A 26359-nucleotide genomic window follows, 5' to 3' on the forward strand; every position below is an offset into this window, starting at 1 on the left:
CTTGGTCTTCCTTCTCAATCCCTGTTTGGATGACGTGTGTATGGTCACAAATGTTATATTTGGCCCAGTCCCACATAGGAAGCCTGATTCTTCATACAAAGAATGGGTGTCAGCTTGCTCTTGGTTCTTGCTGTGGGCCAGACACCAAGCTTTACTCTTGACTTTTGTCTTTTTTAAAAACTTAGGCTTTTAACTGACACTAATTAACTAGAAGTTAAGTGTATGTATAGAAGCTTTGTGCTTGCAAAAAAAAAAAAAAAAATCACAGGTCTGGTATTAAGTATACATAAGATTTTGTTCCATGAGATAAGAACAATTGTTTTGGCACCAGCCCTAATGCCTTCCAAACAGGGAAGAAGGAGCTAACTGGGAAATTCACAACCGTGACCTCATGCCTCTTTTTCTTAACTGTTATTGTTTCTTTTCGGCGTTTTTCCCCTAAAGGCAAAAACCTAAAGGAAAAGTGAACTTTCTCTCTTAAGATTTTCTTTTTTTTTTTTTTTTTATCCTCACCCGAGGACATTTTTCCATTTTTTGTTCAGGTAGAGTGGGAGGGAGAGAGAGGAACAGAGAGAGAGAGAAACATCGATGTGAAAGGAACACATCGAGTGGTTGCCACCCGCACAACCGACCAGGGCCGGGGACAAACTGCAACCGAGGTACATGCCCTTAGCGGGAACCGAACCCGGGTCTCTCAGGACCGCAGGCCGACACTCTAACCGCTGAGCCAAACCGGCCAGGGCTTAAGATTTTCTTTATATGACTGTGAGAACATGTATGCTTAGATAGGCAATAGATGTCCATTGGTGAAAGAAAATGGTGGTATTAGTATTTCCTGGCAGTTGTAATAGGACTGTGGTCATATGAGTAATTTGTAAATGGTTTAAAGAGTTGACTATAGATGGATCTGACTATCTGAGTAGTTTGGTGGAAGCCAGTGCCACACTGGGTTCTGGAGTGCCATCGTGTTGTCTGGGCATGCTCTGTGGTGTCAGGGCGTGGTCACTGTTGTCCTCATTGCGTTCTCATTGGGTTCAGAAGGTTAGCTGTCGACTCTAACCTGCAGGCTATAAACTCAGACCACGTTTCAAGAACAGCAGCCTGGGTAGGAAATGCTATAAAGATGTCTAATCTTTAACCTAGCCATCCTGAGTGTCGTTAACTTCTTTGTCCTCCTTGAGATGTCAACACAGCTGGGTGCTGACAGAAATGGCTGACCCTCTTGGAATAGCCTAGACCGCAGCCTCCATGCCTCTGTTGTCGTCTTCCACGTGTTGGCTCCCAGGCATGCCAGCTGTCTTTCATCAGTGCATTCATGCACAACTTTGCAATGAGCTTGGCCAGTGATGTCTATCAGCCCACCGAAAAGATTTGGCTCAGAAACTATATTGTTTAAATTCTTATTTTTAATTTTCTTCCAGAAGTAGTAAGAACCTATCTATAAATAGATTTTTCTCCCCAAGTTCCAGTCTAAGCAAAAGAGTAATAGTTTCTCTGTGCATCCAAATGTTCACGTTCGCCACCTTCCTCTTCTGTTTCCAAGTCATTGTTCTTATGATGAATCCCTGTTTCCCCATAATCCAGAGAAATGTAAGCCCTTCCATTCACATCAAATTGAGAATGGGATGCTAATGTTCTTTTGTTTTGCATGGCCAGCATTTTCTACTGAAAGGTCATAAAGGGCAATGAGGAAGAGAATGCTTAAGATTGTGTCCTTCAGTGCTTACTGATTTCAGATGAGTAGATAGTTCGGAGGGGAGTAAAAGACTCATTCATCTAGCTCAGTGAAGGGTGACTTCTTTATATGGACCTCCTCCCAAAGAAACAGCATTTTGTTTGGGGTCAGAAATTATTGTTTACCAGTATGTGAACTTGGACAGATCTCTTAGCTTCTTCTTGGTTTTCTTATACATCAAATTGAGATAGCAATATATTTTTTGGGAGGATTAAATGAACTTCTAAGATTACCCTTCAGATGATGTAAGGGGGAAGGGGAGTCAATGTTTGTTGACCACCTATAATACTGTGTTATATCAATTATCCTGTTAAATGCCATCTATCATGGGCAGAAAGTATTGCTGTCACCTTAAAAAAAAAAAAAGGCTTTGGAAGAAACAGTTGCTTGCTCAAGGTTATGTATCTATTAAGTGACAGAACTGGAAATCAAACCAATGTCCAAACTGCAGACCTTCCGTCAGAGGGAAGCGGGTTAAGGGGGCTGGATGAAAAAGGTGAAGGGATTAAGCAAAAAAACAAAACAAAAAAACAAACCCAAAACCCTCCAAAATTCATAAACACAGACAATAGTATGGTGATCACCAGAGGGGGGAGGTAGAAAAAGGTAAAGGGGGGGATAAATGGTGATGAAAGGAAATTTAACTTGTGGTGGTAGACACACAATACAATATATGGATCATGTATTATAGAATTGTACCCCTGAAACCTATATAATTGTATCAACCAAAGTCACCCCAATAAATTCAATTAAAAAAACTGGCCAGTTTGCTCAGTAGTTAGACTATCAGCCCGTGGACCAGTGAGTTGTTGGTTCGATTCCCGTCAAGGGCGTGAACCTCGGTTGCGGTTAGTCCCCAGCCCTGGTCAGGGCAACCAGTCGATGTGTCTCTCTCACGTTGATGTTTCTCTCTCTCTCCCTCCTTCGCACTCTTTTCGAACATAAATAGAAAAATATTCTGGGTAAAGAATAAAAGAAATAAAAAATAAAAATAAAATTTAAAAAAAGAATGTTTGCTTTCTTTCCTCACACTCAGTTTACTAAAGTGCGAAAGAAAGACTGGGCATAAAAGTGGGCAATAGCCCAGTCAGTGTGGCTCAGTGGATTGAGCATTGTCCCATGGACTGTCACATCGATGTTTCTATCTTTCTCTCTCTTCTTCTCTCGCTGAAAAATCAATGAAAAGATATTTTTTAAAAAGTGGGTAATAAGGGCTAAATTTTCTGTTAAGCATTAGCTTTTCTTTTTGACAAACTAATTTAGATATTATATAATTCCTTTTGAAATTCTGTAACATTGATATAGAGTTCCAGAAATATGTTTTGAAGTTTGAACGAGTTACACAAAAAGTGATATAGATCTACCTATTTTGTGAACTCTCAGAACAGATGAAATATACTGGGATGACTCATGACCATGTGCTGTGTGTCATTCTGAAAGGTATAAATCAGCGACCCTGAAGAAGAAATCAAGTTTCTAAACCATAATATCTTGTATTTGGTCTTTTTTATTTTGGTTCTTTATCATCTTTTTCTCAACTGTTTTTAAAGGAAGATCTTATGACTATAACATGCCCATAAGAGTCTTCTTAAATTATCTTATAACAAATATAGGATTGCTAAAGTGAAAAATCCTGAAGGCATAAAACAGGTCCTGCTATAGTTGACTATAAAAGCTCACATGATCCAAGAAGAAAGATTCATCCTTATAATATAATCAAAGCATTTTGCAAGATTGATTTCATTTTTAAACTAGATTATAGTATTAAATTCTCATCCCAAGTCATAGTTCTTTCTCATAAGGTCTGTACTATTTGACAAATGCTTATTTCAAATAAGGTTTGTGTTATTTTACAGACTGATTAATTCATTAATGGGGTTGTTGAAAGAACACATTTTGAAGCTGAAGAAGTCTTGTGTATTTTGAAGACATTGTGTTGACTTTTCAATTTAGCAAATGGTAGTTTAAATGTTTCAACATTTAATCATTTTTTGTTTTTCCTTTTCAGTGGCTCCACCCACGCGGTTAAGATATAATGTATTATCTCATGATAGTATACAGATTTCATGGAAGGCTCCAAGAGGGAAATTTGGTGGTTACAAACTTCTTGTGTCCCCAACTTCAGGTAAAAGCCATCAACTGAATTTTTTAGAGTACAGTGACATTTACACATAGGTAACTAAACATGTGTAGTGCTAAGTGTTGCTTAAAATCATCTGAAAGTTTTTTTAAATGTATTTAATATTTGAGCTTGAAATCTTACCTTCTAATCAAGAGAATGATGTCCCCAAAGTCAAAAGAATGAGGGCTGGGCTCACCACAACTTTCCTTGGAAGAAGTTTCCTGGCTATCAAAAATTCTCACTATGTCTGTTTCAACATAGGATGAATACTTTTGGTCTAGTGATACTTAAAAAAATACCATACATCTGAATGGCCAACAGCTGTGACTGGCCGAGTACATTATGGTAAATTAACTTGATAGAATATTATTCAGCAATTATACATTGAAGTTCTATGAGCTAAGTAGACATTGTACAAATAAACGATACATTCAAGCAGGAAAAGCAGAGTTAAACACATTTACTGATCATGAAGATAAAGAAGTTATGTAAGAAAAGATGTGCTTGCCCTGGCCAGTTTGGCTCAGCGGTTAGAGCATCGGCCTGCGGTCCGGAGAGACCCGGGTTTGGTTTCCGCTAAGGGCGCGTGCCTCTGTTACAGTTTGTCCCCGGCCCTGGTCGGTCGTGTGGGTGGCAGCCACTCGATGTGTTCCTTTCACATCGATGTTTCTCTCTCTCTCTCTGTTCCTCTCTCTCCCTCCCACTCTACCTGAACAATAAATGGAAAAATGTCCTCGGGTGAGGATAAAAAAAAAAAAAAAAGATGTGCTTTAGTTTGTCAGGTCTCACTTCTTCTGAGATCCATTTTCACACAGTACATAATAAATCCTTTATAACAGCGTATTTGTATACTATATATTTATATAATAATAAATACCATATAATAATAAAAGTAATATAATACTTTTTCCTTTATGGATGATGAAGGTGGTTATATGGAGGTGGACTCCTTTCAGTTGGAGACCTTCTCCCAACTTATTTAAACAGACAGACAGATGGTCCCTTTCTCCTAAGTGTGGAGCAAGTGGACAGAGCACCTGGCTTCTTGCTCTGTCACTAAAAAGGAAGCTTCTTTCATTAGCAGATACCACACACGGGCTCCTTGGGATGACTTCTGCTTTAGTGCCACCAGAAGCCAGCTTTCCCTGTAGAAAGCAGCATTTTATTCTCCAACTCTGGTTCAGAGTTTTTATTTTGGAACATGGCCCAATTTTGAAATAACTCCGACTTTTAAAAATAGAGTTTGTTTTCTAAAATAAGCCATTCTGGGAAATGGAAGAGATTCTTGAACATTACTATGACTCTAAAGGTCAAAATGTAAATTGCCAATAAGTGGTACCTCTGAAAATTTCCCATGTTCAATCTTGAAAGGTAAGCTTGTCCTCCGGGTCATCAATGTTTTAACTTTTCCTGCTTAATTGCTGGTACTACCAACGTCTGAAGTCCCCCCAAGCAGGTACCACTGAGGAATCAGATCTCCAACTCTTGCTCACACACCTCCAGTGACAAAATACAATTTGAGGATGGAAGCAAATTTATCTTCATGAATACTGGGTTTATGTTCCCCAGGGAACTAACGCCCTTCCTTCAGTGACCTAACTGAATAAGACAGTCTTGACACGCTGGTATCTACTTGTTCAAACATAAAATAAATCAAATAAATAAAAAGAGTAGTAAGTACATCTAGTTAAAAAGTGTTTGTAGACGCTTTAGCATTATTGTAAGACATGTTCTAAGTGTTGTTTATATCAATTTTTCCTAAAGCGTATTCCAGGGCATCCTGCAGGATGCTAACAGCTATTATACATCCAAACAGTTTAATGGTCAAATAAATTTAAGAAGTGCTATTTTAAATAGAGTCCCAAGCTTTTCTATTGCAGAGCTGTCAAAGCCGTTAAAATAATACACCCTGTGCCTCTCAGAGAAGGATTCTAATGCACAGTATTCTAAGGAAATGTTTTGTCATAGATGAGTTTTAATTGATAGAGAAGTTCGTGAAACCATATTTAACATCTTGAACAAAATGCATTCAAGGAAATCCATTTCCGTGAATGCATTTTGGCAAGACAAAAGACACAGTTCTGTGTTCTTGTAGCAGGAGGCATGGATGATAGAAGCATCGGATTTCAGACTTAATGTCATTCATTTTTATTGGAACATGATTCAAGAGTATTGTAATCTGTTTTATGTTTGGTTTATTTTTATTTACCATTAACATATTTTTAAAAATCTTTTTTTTTTGTTTGTTCTTTTCTCAATTTTTATTAATTTATTTTTGTTACAGATGTTTCTTCTTTTCCCCTCCTAGACACCCTCCTCCCCATCCAGATGTCCTCCCTTCTTCCCCCATTGACCTCCTCCTCCCTGCTCCCATCCCCCCTCCTTCTTTCCCCAGACTTCTGTGTTTTTTTAAACCAGCAAGTTTCAGACCCTTTTTGCTCTTATTTCTAGAGGGGCAGGTGCTTTAAATTAGTTTCCTTTTTCTCAGGCGCAGTAAACACTGCCAGAAATTGGAGAGGAGAGGTGTATTTGAAATTTTGTGTAGAAGACTGAGTAATCCGTAGCATTTTTGGGAAAGCCTTGCATGTCCATCTAATTTGATAGGAAGATAAGGGTGGTTGGAAACCTTTCCATGAACCAGGCTGACTTTAAGCAGCCAGGTAATGAGTGGTTTCTGCAACATCCGGAGCCAGGGATGCTCAGATTTAAGAGAATCAAATTGCGAATGCCTCAAGAATGCTTTGACTCACTTTAGAAAAGCCATAGGAAAAATTCCAGCGTCGATAATTACATTCAGCCTGCTGCCCATATTTTTCCTTTCACATGTAAGTGAAATTCTTTCCTTGAAGAATATATCTGATATTGCCGGCTTCCTGTCTTCTAATCTGGAATATGGTTTTCCCTCGCGTGATAAAGCAATAGGGTGTTATGATAAAAGATTCTTGTGATTTAGACAACTGACAACTGTGTTTAAGTTTTCTAATGCAAACATTACAACTGAAAAGGCAAAGGAAAAGTATATGAAAATTAAGTGCTAGGCACATACATACCATGATATATATATATATATATATATTTTTTTTTTTATCCTCACCCGAGGATGTTTTTCCATTTTTTGTACAGACAGAATGGGAGGGAGAGAGAGGAAGGGAGAGAGAGTGAGAAACATCGACGTGAAGGGACACATCAAGTGGCTGCCACCCGCATGACCAACCAGGGCCGGGGACAAACTGCAACCGAAGTACGTGCCCTTAGCGGGAACCGAACCCGGGTCTCTCTGGACCGCAGGCCGACACTCTAACCACTGAGTCAAACTGGCCAGGGCCCATGATATATATTTTTAAATGTTTTCCCCTTTTAAAATCTTGATTGCTGGTAAATGAATTCTCTTAATGTGCACAGTTAGCCTACTGTTTAGAGCTGATTTATCCTTCTGTTTTATTACAGGTGGCAAAACCAATCAGTTGAATCTCCAGAACACGGCAACGAAAGCGATTATTCAAGGCCTGATGCCCGACCAGAATTACACAGTTCAACTCATTGCCTACAATAAAGACAAAGAAAGCAAGCCCGCCCAGGGTCAATTCAGAAGTACGTATTCACAGGTCTGGAAGTGTCGCCGTGCGACCTGTCCCACCTCTGAGTTTAAGTCTGTGGTAAATATTGTAACAGGTTAAATTTTTAGCGTTGTTTAGCGTTGAAGAGATCTTAAAAGACATTTAGTACCATCTTCTGTGAGTTCCTTCCATCACTAATATTCTTCTCCTGCCTCTCACTTCTCCCATTTCATTATCCTTTAAATGTTAGTTACCAAATGCTATCCATGACACTGTCTGCTGAAACTTACCCAGACATCTTATCTACCAGGCATATACTAGGTGCTCAAGAAATACTTAACAAATGGCTGCATGGATGATGCTTGTACCTCCTCTGTAGTAAACCCAGTAAGTGCCAATCCAGCCTGAACAAAACAACCTTTACAACAAGGAATTTAACTCTTTCCAGTAACTAATCAGTTGGCTAGGTCCCATGACAAACAGATTTGGTAACAAATGCAACATGGTAAGTATGAGGGACAAAGACACATTCAGGACCCTGTGAACGGAGGTTCTCTCTCTGCCCCAGTAACAGGCTGGGAAGAGAGGGAATAGGGAATGGCTTCAGATGGAACTCATTCTCAAGTAGTAAGTTGGGCCAACAGACAAAGGGCCAGGGGGTGCAGAGCAATCGTGTCTGCACTATTTCATCAAAAAGCTTTTCCTTGTATCGAGTTTAAAACTTGTTCTCACAGGCCCTGATTATTCTGCTTTTCAGGAGCTATTCATTCTTTTCTTTTTTTTAATTTAAAAAATATATATTGCTTGACTACTAGGTGTTAAGCCCTATTCTAGGCACTGGGACATGACCAGTCCCTGTCCTATGGACCTTGTATTTTGGTGACTAGAGACTATATTAGCTTCTTGGAGGTGGCCTTTCAAATGTGGAGGGCAGAGCTCTGTGATCATGAATGCAAACGAAAGGACCCGTCTTGGCTAACTGGGTTACTGCATTGCTCAGGTAGACTCTTCATAGAACCCAGCTTACTGCAAAGGACAATTTTAAGCATAATGAAAAATCAGCAGAACAGTACAATGAGCCCCTAAGTATCCATCACTCACTTCAACAATTAGCCATTCACGGCCAGTCTTGTTTCATCTGTTATCCCACCACCCATATTATTTTGAAGCAAATCCCAGACCTTATTTCATGTAACAATAGCTTTTTAAATCTTGCCACTAGGATCAAATCCACGAGTCTGGGAGGCTGTGGGTTCTAGAACTGTGTGTGCAGCGGTGTTTATCTGGATTTTCTCTCTCTTCCTCTCTTTTCTTCCTCTTCTAAGTAATGTTTTATGAGACATATTTTATGATTCTTTTTTAATTAAAAAAAAAACAACCCACAACTTTGTTAACCTGCTACCTCTTGAAACTTCTAAGCATAGATGTTTGGTAAGTCTACCTGTTAGCAGGTCATATACATGTTTTCAGTGTTACAGTCTTTTGAGATTTGCACTGTCTGGAAGCTCAGGGAAAGGTTTTTCATGTTATTTTCAATATAAAACAGCCTTCTGTCTCATTTTATTGGCACTGTGCTTAGTTTCTGGCCTCTGACATTCCTACGTGAATAAGCAAAATAACTTTTCTTAAAGTGTGTGAGAAGCAGTCACAGGGACAAGAACGAATGATCATTTTACAATAGCCTGAAGGTATTGTGATTACTGATTTCACATATTCCACTGGCTGGGCAGCGTAAGGAACACAGGTGGCCTTTAAAAGGTTTTCCAGTAGCTATTTACTCTAAACACTTCAAAGAACACGCCTTTGTTTTCAGCTCACTTAGCTCTGCTGAAATAATCTTGGTGGAACAGTCTAACGGGTTGGTTGGATAAATTATATGTAAGCTTATATTTTTTAGCTATGTTGTTTTTATTGGCAGGGTAGAGAGATTAGTTCTTCCCAAAAAGCAGTTTGTAAGAATGAGATTACAGTAACCTCATTTGGATGGCTTCCTTGTCCCTTTTGCGTTTCAGTTACATTTTTTTGCTCCCTATGAGATGGAGCTAAGGCCTGGTCTCCCCTCCCTGGAAACTTTCATGGGTGGGTTCAGGAAAGTGATGATCCAGACAAATCCTGTGAATATAGGTTTGCAATTGTGGAGAGGATTGAATTCTTCGTAAGTCCATCTTCTGAGACAGGGAAGCCGAAGAAGCAGTCTTTGGGTTTTGAAGACAGACAGGCGTGTGTCTGATCTGCTGGATATTTCGATTCCAGAGTTGGTGTGTGTATTTGGCCAAAGCCACTCAATCACCTGCAGCCTCTGTGTCCTCATCTGCAAATGGGGTGATGACCCGTGCCTGTCACTGTGTGGGTTAGCTCATTTTAGCACATAATAAGGGGTGCAGTAGCTATTCTTTTCCTTAATGCCACTTTGCTTGTGACAGTCTGTTTTCTACCGGTCTTGCCCCTGCCTGTGAGAGACACCGGTGTTGTGTGACACGTGTGTTATATCTTCTGTGCAACCTAGTGGCCCAGTTCAGGATGACTGTTATTTTTTCTTGTTCATTTATTAACTGGTTAATGGCTCTATTTTGGCCAACTTCCTTTTCAGGCACCATTTCCCTCTTTGGGATGTCATTTTGCTTATCTCTGCCTGCAAAAGTTTGCTCATCTTTCAAAGTCTGGCACAAATGCCATTTTCCCAGTGAAGATTCCCGAGTCTATGGAATGATTCTTTCTTAGCTCTCTTCCTGCTTTCAGAATTTTCACTGCTCAGCAGAATTTTCCTCTTATTAAAGTTGCAGACTTTTTCTTTACACAAGATGTGAGCAATCTGAGGCCATGGCCTATCCTGTGTGTGGGTGGGAAGATGTGGATTTGGAAGTTATCCACGGAAGGGTGCGATCTAAACTTGTGAGATGATAACATTTTAGGTGGGGCACATGGAGACACACGGCAAATTCAGCATAGCATGCTTTAGGAATGGAAGCAGAAACAGGACCCAAAGGAGGAATGTTAAGAAGGGCTGACAAGAATAGAAGGAAACCCAGGATAACACCTTTGTAAAACCTGAGCAAGAAAGGATTTAAAGAAGGGTTGGGTCCATATGACCCAGCAGTTCCACATCCGGGTATCTATCTGAAGAAAACAAAATCTCTAATTTTAAAAGATATATGCACCCCTATATTCATTGCAGCATTATTTACTGTAGCCAAGATATGAAAGCAACCTAAGTGTCCATTGAGAGATACATAGATAAAGGACACACACACACACACACACACACACACAGGAATATTACTCAGCCATAAAAAAGAATGAAATCTTGCCATTTAAGACAACGTGGATGGACTTTATGCTAATGAATTGACTCAGACAGAGAAAGACAAATACCATATGATTTCACTTATATGTGGAATCTAAAAAAAAAACCAAATGAACAAACAAAACGAAACAAAATGGAAACAGATTCATAGATACAGAGAACAAACTGGTAGTTGCCAGAGGAGAGTGAATTGGGGGGGTGGGAGAAAAAGGTGAAGGGGAATGAGAGGTACAAACTTCCAGTTATAAATTAAATAAGCCACAGGATATAATGTACAGCTGGGGATACTGTCAACAATATTGTAATTTGCATGGTAACAGATGGACTAGACTTACTGTGGTGATCACATTGTAAGGTATGTGAATGTTGAATCACTATGTTGTACACCTGAAGCTAATGTTATATTGTATGTCAACTATACTTTAATAAAAATAAATTAATTAATTTAAACAATAAAGAAGGGTTTTTTTCAAAGTGGCCAAGGCTTATAAAGAAGGCAGAGAATGAGATCTAAAAAAATGGATTTAAAATATTAGGTCAGTGGCAATAGCAGGATCAAGACATCTTATATTTATCACTTTCAATTTTTAAAAAAATCCTCAACTAGGATATTTTTCCATTTATCTTCAAATCAAGTGGGAGGGGGAGAGAGAGAGACAGAGACATCAACTGGTCGCCTCCCGCTCGACCCCTACCAGGGCCGGGGACTGAACTGTGACTGAGGTACGTGCCCTTGACTGGAACCGAACCTGTGACTCTGGTCCAAGGGCCAATGCTGTAATTGCTGAGCCAAACCAGCCAGGGCTATCACTTTCATTTTTAATCTTGGAATTTAATTTCTAGGCAACAGAAAGACATGGAAGAATTTTTTTTTCTCTTTTTAAACATTTTAATGGAATTTATTAGGGTTACATTGGTTAATAAAATTACGTAGGTTTCAGGTGTACAATTCTATAGTACATCATCTGTATATTATATTGTGTTTATGTTCACCACTCCAAGTTGTCTCCTTCCATCACCATTTATCCCCCATTACCCTCTTCTACCTCCCCACACTCCCCTTTCCCTCTGGTAATCACATACTGTTGTTTGTTTCTATGAGGTTTTTTTGCCCAATCCGTTCACCTTTTCACCCAGCCCTGCAACCCTCCTCCCCTCTCACAGCTGTCTGTGATCTCTGTGTCTATGAGTCTGTTTCTATCTCATTTGTAAGTTTATTTTGTTCATTAGATCCCACATATAAGTGGAATCATGTGGTATTTGTCTTGTTTTCCTCTGACCAGCTGATTTCTCTTAGCATAATATTCTCCAGGTCCATCCATGCTGTCGCAAAAGGTAAGATGTCCCTGTTTTTTAATAGCCAAGTAGTATTGAATAATGCACCACAGCTTTTTTTGTTCACTCATCTACTGATGGGCACTTGGGCCGCTTCCAAATCTTGGCTATTGTAAGTAGTGCTGCAATAAACACATAGTCTTTCAAATCTGTATTTTGGGTTTCTTTGGATATATTCCTGGGTCATAAGGCAGTTTCATTTCCAATTTTTTAAGGTAACTCCATACAGCTTTCTGCAGTGGTCGCACCAGTCTGCATTCCCACCAACAGTGCACAAGGGTTCTCTTTTCTCCACATCCTCTCATACACTTGTTGTTGATTTATCGAGGATAGCCATTCTGACAGGTGTGTGGTGATACCTCATTTGGTTTTAATTTGCATTTCTGTGATGATCAATAATGTTGAGCTTCTTTTCATATGTCTATTGGCCATCTGTATGTCCTCTTTGGAGAAATGTCTATTCAGGTCCTTTGCCTGATTTTTAATTAGAATGTTTGGTTTTATTTGTTTATTTTTTTTTTTGGTGTTGAGTTGTATAAGTTCTTTATGCATTTTGGATATTAACCCCTTATCAGATGTTACATTGGTGAGTATGTTCTCTCATTCAGTGGGTTATCTTTTTTAAAGATTTTTTTTTGGTTTCCTTGGCTGTGTCAAAACATTTCAGTTTGATGTAGTCCCATTTGTTTATTTTTTTCTGTTGTTTCCCTTACCTGAGGAGAAATATCAGAAAAAATATTGCTGCAAGAAGTGTCCAAGATTTTACTGCCTATGTTTTCTTCTAGGATTTTTATGGTTTTGAGTCTAACATTTAAGTCTTTAATCCATTTTGAGTTTATTCTTGTGTATGGTGTAAGAAGGTGGTCTAGTTTCATTTATTTTGCACGTATCTGTTCAATTTTCCAAGCACCATTTATTGAATAGACTGTCTTTACCCCATTGTATGCTCTTGCCTTCTTTGTCAAATATTAATTGACCGTAAAGGTGTGGGTTTATTTCTGGGCTCTATGTTCTGTTCCATTGATCTATATGCCCATTCTTGTGCCAATACCATGCTCTTTTGATTTCTATGGCCTGGCTTTGATATCAGGTAGAGTGATTCCTTCAACTTTGTTTTTCTTTCTCAAGATTGCTGTTCAGGGTCTTTTGTGGTTCCATATAAATTTTTGGGATATTTGTTCTAGTTCTGTGAAATATGCCATTGGTATCTTGATAGGAATAGCATTGAATCTATAGATTGCTTTGGGTAGTATGGATATTTTAATGATGTTAATTCTTCCTAACCATGAACATGGTATATGCTTCCACTTATTTGTATCTTTTTCAATTTCTTTCTTCAGAAGACATGAAAGGTTTTTAAGGTATAGTAGAACTACAGTGGCATGACCTTGGCAGATGGCAAATCACAAACACTTTTAGCAAAGGGATGGGAGCCAATAGAAAGAAGAGGAGGAGGAGATGAAAAAGACAGGATCAATGGAATATCTTAGAGAAGGCAGGAAGGTTGTTTCAGTGGAAACCACTGCTTCCCTGCATAACCCACTGTCCAATAAACTTGCTGATTTGTGTGAAGGGAACGCAACAATTAAATGAAATGTCGTGCCATAGGATCATTTCTGCTTTTTTACAGGGCATTATATTGTTCAGAAACATTACCAGTTGACGGTGTCTCAACTGACTCAAACAACTTAAGGCACCAACAGTAGGAGAAAAGCTCCTGTGGTGTTCTAAGCAGTGGAAAGTAAAGCTAATGGAGTCCATTGGTGTGAATGAATTAAAGGACCACAGGTCCTTCTGGGCCCCTGAATTTTCCATAATGAAAGTGATAAAGAAAGACTACTATTTATTAGTAGGCAAACATTTTTTTAAATTTGAAAGGAAAATATTATGGGGATTCTCCACTTTCTATTGCAGATAGACCAACTCCTAATGGGCACAGTCATGGCTAAGATCTTTCTAGAGCAGGGGCCAACTCATAGGTCTTGTCCAGAGACCTGAAAATATGGCTTGAATCCTGTGCCAACATTTTCTGGTTTTGTAAAATATTTTTTATTTAGCCTCCTGGTTCTTTGTTCCCTCATGTGTGATAATCATGCTCATTTTATAGTACTTTTGAAGGATTAAATTTATTTGCTACATCTGCCTATGTGAGTATTCAACCAAAGGGATCTCTTAAGTGTTTTTCCATACCTTCTCGTAACAAGGGTGCAAAAAATGGCATTTCCAATATTTGGGAATAAGATTCTACCATGGAGCTAATTTCTACTTAGTACTCTCAATACTTGCAAGGATTTTAGTAAAACTCAAAGAATATTTTCCTTCAGACTTTAACATAACGTGTTGCCGTATTTCTACTTTTCTTCCAGTTAAAGATTTGGAAAAAAGAAAGGATCCAAAACCCAGAGTCAAGGTGGACAAAGGCAATGGGAGTAAACCATCTGTACCAGAAGGTCAGGTGTTTTTTTTTATTTGCTTATTTTGGGGGTTGAGTTGTTTTAAGAACACAGGCGGTGCACACATCTGTGGCTGTTAGTCCCATCAGAAGATGGGCTCTAATGTGAAAATCTCCCTCAGCCCCATTTCACTCCTCCTTCCTTCCTCACACATAATAACTGTCAGCACTTCCCTCTCCCTTACTCTCCTTACGCAGTACACCACCAAGTTCTGGTGAATTTATTCTCTATTAAAATACTGAGAGAATCCCTTCATTTCTTTCCGTGTCTATTGCCAATACCCAGCTATGGTTCCATTTCTTTCTTGGCATGCAGTATATATATGTGTGTGTGTGTGTGTGTGTGTGTGTTTATATGTATATATATATAATTTTTCCAGCAAAATCTCAATAGTTTCTCTACCCAGAAATTAGAGCAATCTTTTAAAAATAAATCTGATCCTATGCTCTCTTTACACATACCCTTAAAGCCTCCCCAGTAGCTCTCTACTGCTCTTAGAATAGAAGACAGAATCCTTAGCAAGATCTCTAAGGCCCCACAATGTCTCATGACAAACCTACCTTCCTCTCCTTCCTCATCTAACAACTCAGTGCTTTGTACCCACTGGCCTTCTTTCAAATTCTTTAAAAACCACAGTCTCTCCCATACGAAGTCACAGCACCTGCCGTACCCTCTGCATGGAACCCTCTCCCACATCACCAGTCTCTTTTTTTCCCTTTCAAAGCTCAGTTCAATCATTACTTTCTCCTAAACATTGCCTAACCTTTCTCCTCTATTACAGGCCCTCATACAACAACGAGCTTCCCTCACAGAACTTGTTAGAGTTGCAACTTTACCTTTACTTAAAATCCCAACTATACCGAGATCCAACAGAGCAAGGGCTGTGTCTGCTTGTGCTCCTCACGGACTCAGTGTCTAACAGTTTCTGATCCATTACAAACGTCCAGTTAACGTTCACTGAATAGAAAGACCAGTAAATGGTTTACTAAAAATGTTACCTGCCACTAAAAATATAGTCACCCATCAATTTGCCCATGTTTCCTTTCACATGATGGCATGAATTTTCTCTTGTCTATGAATATACAAACATACTCCATTTCCTGTTCTGTGCATTGCTTTGTCACCTTGCGAACTTTCCATGTTATTGCACTCGGGAGGTACCATAGCCCCGTGGTAAACTGCAGGAGCTGAGTATTTGCCTGCCTGAATCCAAAGCCTGTCTTTGCCACTTTTGTGCTTTATATTGGTTCATATTGGTTTATGTTGGTTATCCCAATCTCTACGTCTCTGTTTCTTCATCTGTAGAAGGTGGATACGAGGATTTATTTAACAAAGTCCTTTGGGGTTAAATGTGTTGATTTTTTAAAAATACTTAGAATATTGCCCAGCATTGAATAACATGAGCTATTATTTCTATCTACCTCATTCTTTTTCATGGCCAGATAGTATCCTAAGGAATAGGTTATCATAATTTATTAACTATTCCCTATACTCATGAACATTTAGATATTTTCTAATTTTCACTGTTATGAACATGCAGCAGAAACACACCCTGAAAGTGAAATTGCAGGTCAAAGGATATGCAATGTTTAATTTTTGATAATATGCCAAGTTGACAACTTTAAAGAGTAATTTATTCTTAAAATATACATTCTTTTCAACAGTTAAAATTCTCAAAGCTTAAAGTTTTTTTTATTCCCAGTAATATTTTACTACTTTAATTTATACTTCATTGTTAGTAGTGAGGTTGAACACATTTTCATGTTTAATGGTCATATGTATGTTTTTTCCACGTTTGGTCCAATTTTATTTTTTGTCTTTTTTCTGTGAATATATAGAAATTTTCTGTAGATTTTTTAAAATTAAAATATTTTCTATTACATTATTTCATTGTTGCAAATATCTTCGCTTGGTGTGCTATTTGCCTTGCAAGATTATTTATGCTTTATGAGATTTTTTAGAATGATATTTAAAAATTTATGATAAACACACCATTCTTTACTTTTATGCATTTCTAGGTCTTGTAACTTTCTTAAACTATGAAATATTTTTCTATTTTTAAATACTATATAATTTTATATTTATATTTAACTATATCATTATAATTTACTGTTAAATATATCAGGAATATAAGAAATATAAAATATAATAAACAACTTTGTTTGGTTAAGGGAATAAACATATTACAATGCGTCTGGAGCCCTCTCTGTCCCTATATGATCCCTTTCCTCCTCTCTAAGATGCTTCCTTACTCTGAATTCAGTGTTCATCATTCCAACATGGGTCTTTATCATTTTACTACATATATATGATTCTTTAAACTATATTTTAATCATTCACTCCTACCTTAAACTTTATATACATTTTATCATAATATATGTATATTCTTACAACCTTTTTTTCACACTTTATTAGATTTTTTTGAGTTATCTATGTTGACTTATAAAGGCAATTTATTATCTTCTTTTTTGTATAGAATAAAATTCCACTGGTTGAATATACCACAATGTATTGAAACCTTCTTCTCTTGATGTTCACAATATTTTGTTATTACACATTTGCTATAAATATTCTTGTTTATGTCTCCTTCAGCACACGTAGTAGAATTTCTCTAGAGTATATACCAAATATTGAATTAATTTAGTTGTAGTATGTGCAAATCTTCAACCTTGTTGAGTCTATGGTGTCTTTATTTTATAAGTTTTTATATCTAATATTTACTTCTTTTATTATTATATATTTTCTTTTTCTAACTACTAAAATTGGGTGCTTATCTTGTTCATTCTTAATATTTCTATTATATGCATTTTTAAGGCTATAAGTCTCCAATTACTACTTATGCTATATCACATAGATTTTGACATGTAGTATTATTATTATGTAGCTCATACTATTTTCTAATTTCCACTAAGCTTTCTATTTTGATCCATGAATTACTTAAAAATGTTATTTAATTTTTAAACATATGGAGATAAAAAAATATATTCATTTGTTATTGGTGTCTGACAATTGCATTGTGGTAAGACTGTTTTAAAAAAATGTGTTGAGACTTATTTTATTGTTTAAATGTGCTCATTTTTTTTTTTTTTTTTTTTTTTTTTTTTTGCCATTTCATGTGGTCTTGAGCAAAACTTTCATCTCTCTGATGGGTGATTTGTCCGTTTCTCTTTGTAATCCTTGAAATTTTGCTTTAAATTAGAGGCTAGGTATATGTAAAATAAGAATTAGTATATTTTCTTAGTGAACTTTAAAAATTTTTTGTAATGATTCTCTTTATTCATAGTAATTCAATATTTGATTCAAAGACTATTTTAGTATTAATATAGTGACACCATCTTAATTGTGTTTAGCCGTCACATTATAAATTGATTATCTTTTAACTTTCACCCTATTTGAGTCCTCAGGTTCAAGGTGAGTAATCTTTTTTTAATCCTCACCCGAGGATATTTTTGCATTTATCTTCAGAGAGAGTGGGAGGGAGGAGGGAGGAGGATAGAGAGAGAAACATCGATGAGAGAGAGACTCACTGACTGGCTGCCACCCACACGGCCCCAACTGGGGCCGGGTACAAACTGCAACTGAGGTACATGCCCTTAGTGGGAACCAAACCTGGGTCTCTCTGGTCCGAGGGCTGATGCTCTAACCACTGAGCGAAATCAGCCAGGGCAAGATGAGTAATCTGTTAAAGAGCATATGGTTGGATTTTAAAAATTATCTCTTGCCCTGGCCGGTTTTGCTCAGCGGTTAGAGCGTCGGCCTGCGGTCCTGAGAGACCCGGGTTCGGTTCCCGCTAAGGGCACGTACTTCGGTTGCAGTTTGTCCCCGGCCCTGGTTGGTTGTGCGGGTGGCAACCACTCGATGTGTTCCTTTCACGTCGATGTCTTTCTCTCTCTCTCTGTTCCTCTCCCTCCCTCCCACTCTACCTGAACAAAAAATGGAAAAATGTCCTCGGGTGAGGATAAAAAAAAATTATCTCTTACAATCTCTATATTTTAATTGGTGAGTTTAGTCAACTTTAATTTTTGACATTACTGATGTTTGGATTCACCATTTTTGTACTTTTTATTACTCTGCATTTTCTCTATGTTCCTCACCCCCATATGCCTTATTTATTTAGAATTGATCACGTTTTAAAAAGTACCTTTTTCTCTCTACTGAACTAGAATGTTTTCAATTCTACTACTGATGTTCTACTGTAAGGGAGATCTTTCCCTACTCCCACATTTATTTGTTTATCAGTATGGACTCATGGATTCATATTTTATGTGATGGATTGTAATTCATTACTATCACTATTTATTTTAATGCTCAAATTGTTCCAGATTTAATCAGTGGGAGCTATTTCAAGTAGGCCCCTGCCCTTTTATTATATCCCATCATTCTTTAAGCTTTTCCTACTTTTTGGCACAAATTTTACACTACAGGCTCTTGTTGTATTTTTTCTGCTATGCCCTGAAATGAACCATTTCTTCAAGGAGTGCTATTTCTTTTCATGAAAATTGATATTTAGAAACCAAGATGTGGATACTAGATGTGCTTATTGTTTCTGGGTTGTCGTTACTTCTAAGGCCTACTTAACTGAGAGTACATGCACATGCACACACACACACACACACACATACACACACTCATACACACACACATACACATCATTATTTATCTATCTACCTATCATTTATGTTAATGTATCTCGTGCCTGTTTTATACCCATATTACAGGGTTCATTATAGCCCCCCTCTTCTACATTTATAACTCCTTTTTCAAGAGAGTTGGAAAACAAAGCTCCTAGTATCTTAGCTGTCTCTACTTACATGTTCAATTATAAAACTAGTTTTAAAATTGTTAGTTTACACACAATGTGAAAAAAATCTATTAACTAGAGTTAAATATTTGTCATTAGTGTGGGGTGTTTACATATTCCATCCACTCAGTTTTACTCATTCATGCCTTGTAAATAACCAAATTCATTAGTTTCTGATTTACTTTCCTATATTTCTTTTTGAAAAAAATAGACTTGTAAATATTTTATGGAGGATTTTTTTATGGAAGTTCTCAGCCGAGTTTTGGTTTCGCATTCCTTGCCATGCAGAGTTTAAAGAATGGCTCTCAAGGTGAAATCCATCATCCTCCATGGATTGCAGTGGGCCCAGACTTTAGCTATAGCTAGATATCCCTCAAATGTCCTACAGTCTCCATTCTTTCCCCAATACACCTTCCTCTTGCCCTTCTAAACCCTAAGATTGAGTGACGTGAATTTAAAAACAGGGAAATGGACAACGGAAAGGTGAGCATAATGTTGACATGTATTCTGATAAATGCTAATGAATCCATGGAGAAAGATCATCGGCTCAGCAGTTCATTTGCTTTACTCACTAAACACCTGTTTATGGAGGGACCTTCTCTGAGCCCACTGTGAAGTGTTTATTGCAGTGATCAAGACCTCAGCTAAGGCAAAAGCTTTCAGAAGTCTTTTGGGGAAAAGGGGGGCTTTTTCTTTTAGAGGGGGGCTCCTTGTGCAAAAACAGTGAGCATTCTGAGGCACAGGTGGCATGAGAGAATTGTCTTAAGAAGGAAGTTGTAAATAGTGGTGATAATCCAGGCCAGAGTCAGGGCTCCCAGGAGACTGAGAGGGAATGTTAATGGGTTCCACTAGAGACAAAAAGGCCTTCCCTACCAAGCGTTTTGTTTTGTTTTGAATCCTTACCTCAGGATAATTTTTCATTGATTTTGAGAGAGAAGAAGGGAGAAGGAAAAGAGAAAAAAGAAACATCGATGAGAAAGAGAAACATTGATAGGTTGCAACTGGGGATGGATGCTGCAACCTGGGTATGTGCCCCGACCAGGAAGCGAACCCATAACCCTTTGGTGCACGGGATTGAAGCTACAACCAACTGAGCCACACTAGCCAGGGTCCACCCAAGCCTCAATGCAGCACTTGCCACAGCCCCTGTTTCCAGATGTGATAGTCCTGTCATTTGCATTTAAATGTGCTGCTCTTTGTTTCCCCTAAATTCTACAGTTTTTTGGTACAAGAGCCTACATTGATAGTGGCTTAGATACAATCAGACATAGTTCACATATTTTAGAATTTTATTTTAAATGCAAAGAACTAAGAACCTTAAGAGAAGTTGCTAGGGAGTTAAATAGTTACTTGTTTTCAATTCATTGTACATGTTTCTTCAATCATCCCCAACAGACTCGCAAACAAAAGTGGTATTTGCCTCTTAGCATATTTGCATCAAGGGCTATTTCTCTTTTACCATCCAAACAGCTTTCTCCAGTTATTTTCGGCATTTGCATAAGAATGCAGAATCTGCCCTGGCCAGTTTGGCTCAGCGGTTAGAGCGTCGGCCTGCGGTCCGGAGAGACCCGGGTTCGGTTCCCGCTAAGGGCACGTACTTCGGTTGCAGTTTGTCCCCGGCCCTGGTTGGTCGTGCGGGTGGCAGCCACTCGATGTGTCCCTTCACGTCGATGTTTCTCTCTCTCTCTCCCTCCCACTCTATCTGTACAAAAAATGGAAAAATATCCTCGGGTGAGGATAAAAAAAAAAAAAAAAAATTAAAAAAAAAAAAAAGAATGCAGAATCTGATTGAAAAGGATTGAGGCAGATAGGAAAAGTAGCATAGGGTTTTCCTTTTATTTTCCTCTTAAAGGTTTTATGATTAAGATTTCTGACCCCCTTTTTTGTAACGGAATATTTATTTATTCTACAATGAGAAGATAGGGGGAGGGTCCCCCTATTCTCTTTTTCTGGGAGGGAATATGAGATTAACTTATTAAGTTATTCTTTCAAAAGCTTGGCAAACTATGGCCCACAGGCCAAGTGTGGTCCTCTGTCCATTTTCTTAAACAAGGTACACACAGCCACACCTGTTCCTTACATTTTATCTAGGGCTGCGTCCGTAGTGTCAGAGTTCATTGGAGGTAACAGCTCTCATATGACAACATAATATCATATTATATTATATCAAAATTCTATTATATTTTCTATCTTGAAAATGTTTGCTCATCAGAAAAGTTTGCTGATCCTTGAGTTTGAATGTGTTAGAACAGAATCAGTTGATGAACTGAGTAATTCACTGACAGTTAGTCTACTTTACTTTTATGTTTCCAATAAGAACTGCATCAGATGTACTCTCACATATAAAGTAGGATCAAAGGATCCTAATTCTATTATTCCCACATTTGATTTCTTTTTTTTACCTAAAACATGAGAACTCCCAAAAGTTAGTTGTGAGGATTAAGTATTTGCTATTGCATTACAATGTATAGTTGGCTTGGATTCGTATAATCAGAGACCTCTTTTAATGTTATCAGTTAAACAATAAATGAATAGAAAAGGCTTAGAGATTGCTTCTGAGTGCTGAGCACTGAGTTAGGTCCTTCCCAGTGATCACAGTAGGCAGGGTTCTACCTCATAACACTTAGATAACGCAGCAGGGACTCAACCCTGTTCTAACGCCTTCTCTTGGAGAAGGCTCAGCCCTGAATCATGTATAGTCACTGTGGTTGAGCACAGTCAGGGCCCATGATTATTCTCGGGGTGTATTTTCACTTGCAGGGATTACTTACTTCCCATTAATACTTTTATGGTTGTTGGCTCACGATTAAGAGATCAATTTAAAATTTTACCACCTTTTCTACTAGTTATTCTGGGTCTTAGATATGCCAAACCCAGGACTGTGAGTTCAGTTCAACAGGAATGGGAGTGGTGAGGGTTTGAATGCTGGTGAGGCCGGAGTCAGAGATGAGCTGAAGCTCCGGGAAATGGGCGGGTTTAGTAGGTTAATGCTGACAGGTAGATCCTGACTCTCAGAGGTGAGAGGGAATAGAGTTAGGTTGTGGGCCAGAATTCGTGCATTAAAGGTTTAGAGGGATGCCCATAGAGTATGCTCTGTAAGAATGTCTCCTCCTCCTCTCGCTTCTCCTCCCCATTTTCTTCTCCCCCCCCTCCTCTTCTTCCTCTCCCTCCCACTCCCCCTCTCTCTCCTCCTCCTCCTTCTTCCTTCTCCTCTTCCTCCTCCACCTTATTCTCTCTGTTGTTATAATTACTATTATCTAGATGACCACCTGGGAAGTAGCAGACATTTAAGACATTTAAGGCTGTCAGTGTTCACTTCATTTTCATTTTCTTTTCTTTTTAAACATCTTACTTTCAAAGAAAAAATATTAGCATAGAGAATGCAGCAAAGTGTCTTACATTATTGGTAGCTATTTGTTGAATATTTGGATTTGGTGTGTTTTAGACTCAAGGAGTAAGGTTCAGAGTCCCTTGGAGAAGATTAAAAATGACTTTATGAAAAGAATGTTTTTATTATGTAAAAAAAGGCAAAAGTAGAGTTATTTTTTTACCTTGTTGTGAAGCATTATAATTTATATTGTCAGGAATTCAAAAAAATCATGAGACAGAATCAGTCATTCAGAAAATACTCATTGGAACACTTGCAAAGCGCATCATACCTGTGCATAAAATTGTAAGATTTCCCTGAGGGCAAGGGGATGGGATTCTTTTAGCAATAGACCTCCAGTCTTCTCTTGCCCCCGAGCCCCACCTCTCTTGATAGGACAGTTTTAAAGGACTTTTATACCTTTTCTGTTGGCCTCCAACAAATTTTATTATTCTTAACCTGTGCATTCTCCATTGGTAAAAAAATATTAGTTCTGCCTTAAATAAGTTTTCAAATGTTCTCATTTTTAAAAGAACTTGTAGCATATCTTTTTTTCCTTTTAATCAGATACTTTTAAACTATGAGTATTGCTGTAGATTTTGGCAGTCTGTCGCCCATAGGTATGCTTGGGCTTGTCTGATGGATACCTTTCTTCTCGTCTAAGAATTTTCTGTTAAACATCTCATTTCTATACCTGCAGGGCTGACTATTGGTGTCAAACTGAGCATTTGTTTCAGCCTTAGAATTTTCAAAATGTCAGGATCTGTTTGTTATTGATAAATTGGAGTAACGGGTGATTGAGTGGTTGTGTTTCTCAGAAAATCACCTTGCACCACCAAGGTAAACATAGTCAAATTATGTAGTACTCTGTGCAGGGCTGAAAATAATTGTGGATATAATACACTAACTCCTGGAGATGAAGAAGTTTTATTTCTGAATAGTGATGGTAAGGCAAAGTACCCTCTCTTGGGTTAGTATTAATTAATGATAATCAGAAAATAACCAGAGAATTGTAAAAATAAAAATTTAGAGCAAACTTTGTATAAAAGTATTTGAACAGGATCCTCTATTTTCAAAGGAAGTAAAACCCATTTTAGGTATCTTACCTTGTGGCAGGTAGAGTTCGAAGAGGGTAGACAGGAAGAGATGGTAAAGGGCGGGGAATAAAAACTGGGTCAGAAGTCTCAGAGCGGAGAATGTTGTTTAGGGGAAGAAGAGGAGTTGCATTCTGATGAAGTGTGAAATAAATATGGGCAGGTCAAGGGGCATTGAATTATGGAGAACGTTGAGGAGCACAGTGAATAATTTAGGCTTAACTTGGTTGGTGGTGGAGGGAAGAAATAATCTTTTTTTTTAAATTTATTTTTATCCTCACCCGAGGATATTTTTCCATTTTTTGTACAGATAGAGCAGGAGGGAAAGAGAGGAAGGGAGAGAGAGAGAGAGAAACATCGACGTGAAGGGACACATCGAGTGGCTGCCACCCGCACGACCAACCAGGGCCGGGGACAAACTGCAACCGAAGTACGTGCCCTTAGCGGGAACCGAACCCGAGTCTCTCCGGACCGCAGGCCGACGCTCTAACCGCTGAGCCAAACTGGCCAGGGCGGAAGAAATAATCTTAAAATTTAGAGTTGGAAGGTACTTTGAGAGCCGTGTAGTTCAAGCAATTGAGAAGATTGTCGAGGCTCTTCAGCCATGCCATCAGGGGTTGACCAGCATTTACTTTCTTGCTAAAGATCTCACTATTTTCCAAGGCAGTGGAACTCTCAACTGATAGAAAGTTCTTTCTTGAACTGAGCTGAAATCTGTTTCCTTATGGACATACAGACCTCTGCTATCCCCCTTCTGCAATGACAGCCTTTTTAATACCTGCAGACAGCTGTCATGTCCACTCCAACTCCTTCGCAGGCTCTGAGCAAAGGAGTAATGTGATGTTTACAGGACTGTCAGTTCCTCTTGAGATGCAGGGCTCTGAGTGACAGCTGAAATGCTCCTTTGGCTATGGTTCAGGGATTCGGCGTCTCATGGCTGCAAGTTGTTACAGCGTTATTTCTCCCAGGTGGGATATAATCCGAGTGAGGTCAGGCTATCCTTAATGGCAAGGCTTGGCAATCTTTCGTCCTTCTTTCTTTCCTTCCCTCCCTCCCTCTTCCTTTCTCTCCTCTTTTCCTTTCTTTCCTCCCTCCCTTTTCCCTTCTTCCCCTCTCTCCCTCCCTCCCTTTCTCCCTTTCTTCCTTTCAGATACTTCTCTTCTGTGATAAGAATTGAATAGCTTCATAGGTAAGTGGTTCAGGCTATGGATTCAGTTCTGGGTTTAAATTCCAGCTTCTCTACCTGCCCCGTGTGTGATGATGGGCAAGTGATTTAACCTCTCAAGTTACTTAATCTTTCTTTGTCAATGGAGTGAGAAGTACATCTATCTTATAGAATTAATATCAGGCTCAAATGGACAAGATGTACGCAAAGCATCTAAGGAAAGCAGTCATTAAATGGGAGGTCTTTTCATTGGTGTTCAAAAAAGAAAGCCATGAAAAGTGTCTTCCAAAGTCAATAAATAAATAACTATATGTATTCGTCGGGGTTCTCCATATGGAAATAGGATCCATATTATATGGAAAGAGTTATTGTAACGAATTGCCTCATGTGATTACGCAGGATAGGAGGTCCCAAGATTTGCAGTTGGCAAGCTGGGCACCCAGGAGGGCCTGTAGTATAAGTGCCAGTCTGAAAACAGGCAGGCTGCATATCCAAGAAGAGCCATTGTTTCAGTTCAAGTCCAATGTTCCAACGCCAGGCAGCCAGGAGGAGCGGTTCCCTTTTACTCAGCCTTTTTGTTTGATTCAGGCCTTCAGTCAGTTGGCTGAGGGCCACCCACATTCGGGAGGGCCATTGGCTTTACTCAGCCTGCGGATTTCAGATGTTAATCTCACCCAGAAACACCCTCACAGACACACTCAGAATAACGTTGGACCAAATGTCTGGGCACTTCGTGGACTAGTCAGGTTGACACATACATTTAACCATCACTGGGTAGTATATTTCTAGGAAGCAAATGTTCTGCAAAGAAAAAGAAAACAGAAAAAGAGAAGAGAGTGACGGGCAGTGCTGTTTTAGGTTGGGTAGTGATTAGTCAGGGGTGCTTTGAAAGGTCAGTCTTCTCCAAGACTGGATGAAATGAGTACTAGTTTCAGGCTGATTAATGTGAGCTCCAGAAACTACTGAAAACAGCCTCCTACTCCTCATCTGCTCGATGGACACATAATGACATTAATGTGACAGGTAACTATCCATTATGAGGGGACATCTATGGTATGATGGAAAAGGCATATTGGACCAGACATTTAGAAGACCTGACAGTTCAGGCTCTGCCAGTAACCACTAACCACTCACTTTTCTCTCTCAACCTCAATTGCATTTTCTGAAAAATGAGAACAATTAACGGCTCTCCACAGAATGTTGTGTTAGATATGCCAATGTATTGAAAAAACCCTTTTTAGAACCTTTGAGCTCTTGGCAAATGTAAAATGATATTAACTCTTAAAAAAAAAAAAAAATCCAGTGATGCAGCTGAAGCCAATATTGAGAGTACGTTCTTAGTTTGAAAACTTGAACTTAAGTGAGAAATTGTTCTGTGACCACAGCTTTCCTTCAGATGTCTTGGCTAATAAGTGGTATACCTAGA

The 26359-nt window shown here is 38.6% G+C and overlaps 1 protein-coding gene across 1 annotated transcript in view; it reads left to right on the forward strand.

The window, feature by feature from the left end:
• Positions 1-26359, forward strand: part of COL14A1 (collagen type XIV alpha 1 chain) — a 217298-nt gene that overhangs the window by 33369 nt on the left and 157570 nt on the right. Inside the window, exons 3-5 of the mRNA XM_036264128.1 lie at positions 3744-3860; positions 7305-7448; positions 14420-14503. Coding sequence (XP_036120021.1) covers positions 3744-3860; positions 7305-7448; positions 14420-14503 — 345 coding nt within the window. The remainder of the gene's footprint in view (positions 1-3743; positions 3861-7304; positions 7449-14419; positions 14504-26359) is intronic.

This window comes from Molossus molossus, unplaced genomic scaffold, assembly GCF_014108415.1.
Source record: "Molossus molossus isolate mMolMol1 unplaced genomic scaffold, mMolMol1.p scaffold_m16_p_16, whole genome shotgun sequence".
Taxonomy (NCBI): domain Eukaryota; kingdom Metazoa; phylum Chordata; class Mammalia; order Chiroptera; family Molossidae; genus Molossus; species Molossus molossus.